The following is a 4,073-nucleotide window of genomic DNA, read 5'->3' as shown; positions in this document are numbered from 1 at the left end:
ATAATAATAATAATAATAATAATAATAATAATAATAATAATAATAATAATAATAATAATAATAATAATAATAATAATAATAATAATAATAATAATAATAATAATAATAATAATAATAATAATAATAATAATAATAATAATAATAATAATAATAATAATAATAATAATAATAATAATAATAATAATAATAATAATAATAATAATAATAATAATAATAATAATAATAATAATAATAATAATAATAATAATAATAATAATAATAATAATAATAATAATAATAATAATAATAATAATAATAATAATAATAATAATAATAATAATAATAATAATAATAATAATAATAATAATAATAATAATAATAATAATAATAATAATAATAATAATAATAATAATAATAATAATAATAATAATAATAATAATAATAATAATAATAATAATAATAATAATAATAATAATAATAATAATAATAATAATAATAATAATAATAATAATAATAATAATAATAATAATAATAATAATAATAATAATAATAATAATAATAATAATAATAATAATAATAATAATAATAATAATAATAATAATAATAATAATAATAATAATAATAATAATAATAATAATAATAATAATAATAATAATAATAATAATAATAATAATAATAATAATAATAATAATAATAATAATAATAATAATAATAATAATAATAATAATAATAATAATAATAATAATAATAATAATAATAATAATAATAATAATAATAATAATAATAATAATAATAATAATAATAATAATAATAATAATAATAATAATAATAATAATAATAATAATAATAATAATAATAATAATAATAATAATAATAATAATAATAATAATAATAATAATAATAATAATAATAATAATTATAATAATAATAATAATAATAATAATAATAATAATAATAATAATTTGAAGTTGTTCGAATTTATGTAAATTTCTAAAGCAGAGGAATTGCACTCCAACCAGGAGATATCCTAGTGAGCTTCGATGTCACATCCCTATTTACGAAAATACCTGTCGACGAAGCTTTGGAGGAACAGCATCGAAGACTAATCGCAGAGGAAAAAGATGAGAATTTAATGAAATTGGCAAAAGTGTGCATAAAATCGACCTTCTTTGCATTCCGGGACCAATTCTACGAACAAACGGAGGGAGCAGCAATGGGTTCACCGTTATCTCCAGTCCTGGCCAATACCTACATGTAACCTCTGAAGAAGAGAGCAATATGTCTCTCGAAACGTCAAGTGTTATAAACCGACAACGTGGCAACCAGCCCGGAAATCATTCAACCATTAACGACAGCCACGGAAGCCTACAAACAAAACTAAGGAGCGTCTTCGGGGAGGAAACCGACTTCGCTACGAAGAAACTGGAGAAGTACCGGATAAGAAAACAGAAGCTACTAAGCCAACTGGCCTTCTTGTGTCGGTGCCGAGAGGAATCAGTCATGCCAGGGTTCCTGAAAATAAAACACCACATCCAGAGCCACTCTGCTCAAAGAATCTTACACCGAGCCAGTACCTGCCTTTTACTTGAGAGAATCAGATACACCAGGAGGAAACTAGACCAAACTGAAAGGGACCTACTGGAAGTACACCTCAGATTCACCAATAAACTGGACAGAGAAGCCTGGGATTTGGTGGACAAATTAACTACGGAGAAAGCTTCTATCAGAGGAGAAGAAGCCACCACCAAGCAGAAATCCAAGTTCGAGAAGCTGCTCAACGACCAATTTCCGAAACAAGCCAACTTAAACAAGTCTCGGATCGTCATCAACCTTGCATCCATCCAACTAGATGAAGACACTACAGAGGTACTTGCCAAAGGTGTGAACTTCGCCATAGCCCCCAAGACAATCCCGAAGGAGGAAGGAGGAAATTATAAGTTCTCTGGAGACCACTTGCCGACGTCTACCAGCAGACGTGGCCGAAGAAGTGAGAGCCGACGCAGCACACGTTCTTCGGACTGCTAAACCTTCCAAACCCAACCTGAACCGCAGGGAGATTCAAGCCCTTAAAAATCTTCAGAAGAATGAATCAATAACAATACTGCCTGCCGACAAAGGGGACGCAACAGTCGTACTGAACGCCGTGGACTATATCGCCAAGGTGGAAAACCTATTGTTGGATCCCATTTACAAGAACATCCGAAACAACCCAGTCAAGAAAATTGAGAAGAAGATAGCCGCTGCAGTCCGATGCTCAAACATACCCAAGGAAGTTCACAGGAGGTTGATCCAAACCGACTCAAGGACACCTTAAGGACTTAAGGACCAAGTCCTTAAGTCCTTAAGGAGTCCTTAAGGACCAAGGACTTAGTAGGGAGGACAGAGCATCACGTCAAAAACGCCGGAGTCTTTATCGACAGGATTCGAGGAATTGCACTCCAACCAGGAGATATCCTGGTGAGCTTCGATGTCACATCCCTATTTACGAAAATACCTGTCGACGAAGCTTTGGAGGAACTGCATCGAAGACTAGTCGCAGAGGAAAAAGATGAGAGTCTAATGGAATTAATGAAAAACGCCGCTCTTCCCTTCTTGTATGTTTTGGTGGAGAGGAAACCAGATGGCACTTTAGGACATCGAGTATATAGGAAGCCAACTCACACAGACAGGTATCTGAATGCACAGTCCCACCACCACCCAGCCCAAAAACAGGGGATCATAAATACCTTAATTCATCGAGCGCGGATCATTAGCGAGCCAAGACACTTGGCCGAAGAACTAGAACACCTACGCACGGCCTTGAGAGGGAATGGCTACAAGGCGGGAAATATAGAACGAGCTATCAGGAGAAGACATACACCCATTGAGAAACAGGAGTAAGTAGTAGGTTATTATAGCCGGTGCTGAGACTCCCCCCTCCACTTTCGACCTTGGGGGTGACCTTGGGTGACCTTGGGATGACGTCATCTGTGACCTGGATGACATTGGTAGAGGTCACGGTGACCTTCATTTGACCTGTGCATATGGGAGGAGGCATTCGACATTGAATGACCTTGAAGTGGCGTCATGACAGTTGGTGACCTTCATTTGACCCCTACCGAGTTACATAGTAGTGACCAAAATTTTATCAATTACCTTGACTGACCTCTGTAATTGCCATACATAGAAGTGGTGAATGAATTGAGTTGAAATTGGAATGACGTGTTCGAATTGTAGTGGGGGATTTTCCATATAAGAGAGTAGGTCGCCCTAGAAAGACACATTTCGTTCAGTGTCAAACCTAGTAGTTATTGTCTACAGTAGTGTAAATTTTTGTGTTTTGTGATTATATTTTTTTGAAGTGAGAACAATTATTATATTTATTGCTAACTAGATATTACAAGGAATTACTTTTAAACAGAAAATGGCATTATCAAGTGATGATTTAAATAAAATTAATAATAATATTAACGGTGATTTTCATGATATTGTTCGAAGGTCAATCTCCTCTTTGGAAGTTGATACACCATATGTGATTAAAAAATTGTCTTTTACCATTACGCGTTTCGGAAAGTGCATTTTGGCAATACTGTTCGATAAGGAGAATAATTTATACTTCAAATGTTTTTTACCAAAGAGGGTTACAGAACACATAACAGAGGATATTTTGAATAAAATTAATTCTTCTTGGGAGCAGTATACGATAATTTATTTAGGCCAAAGCGAGCCTGCCTTTAAAGAAACTAAATGTAAAGCATTAATAAAATTTGGTATTGTCAATTAATTTTATCATTACATCTAATAGCAATAAATATATTTTATAGAGTATATCTTAGATAGTACATATTTACACTATTTAGTCAGTACCATATAAGGCTGTTTTTCTTGTTTTAAAGTTTAGTAGGTAATGAATAATTATTATATTATTATAATGTCAGTATTAATCATAATATTTCTTTTTTTTATAGAAATATCTATTAAAAATGTGGATGCATTATGCTAGCCAAAGCTGGTCCGAAGCTATGGACATCAAATCAGCAGTGAAAAGGTTGAGATGTGAGTTGTATTGCCTAGATGAAGACAGTCTCCACGCTCAAAATTATGATATGAATTAC

General features: G+C 31.9%; 1 protein-coding gene across 1 annotated transcript; it reads left to right on the top strand.

Annotated features, from left to right (window-relative positions):
* Positions 1 to 1,257: 1,257 nt before the first annotated feature.
* On the top strand, positions 1,258 to 2,855 carry LOC108914886 (the record flags this gene model as incomplete). The annotated part of the gene is made up of 3 exons (XM_018720801.1): positions 1,258 to 1,858; positions 1,953 to 2,262; positions 2,337 to 2,855. Coding segments are annotated over exons 1-3 (1,430 nt in total), but the record flags the coding sequence as incomplete, so codon positions are not given.
* Between the last annotated feature and the right edge of the window lie 1,218 nt (positions 2,856 to 4,073).

The sequence above is a fragment of the Anoplophora glabripennis genome, unplaced genomic scaffold (genome assembly GCF_000390285.2).
Source record: "Anoplophora glabripennis isolate ALB-LARVAE unplaced genomic scaffold, Agla_2.0 scaffold1342, whole genome shotgun sequence".
Lineage (NCBI taxonomy): Eukaryota > Metazoa > Arthropoda > Insecta > Coleoptera > Cerambycidae > Anoplophora > Anoplophora glabripennis.
Note: the sequence above shows the minus strand (reverse complement) of the source record. Positions and strands in the feature narration are given on the sequence as shown.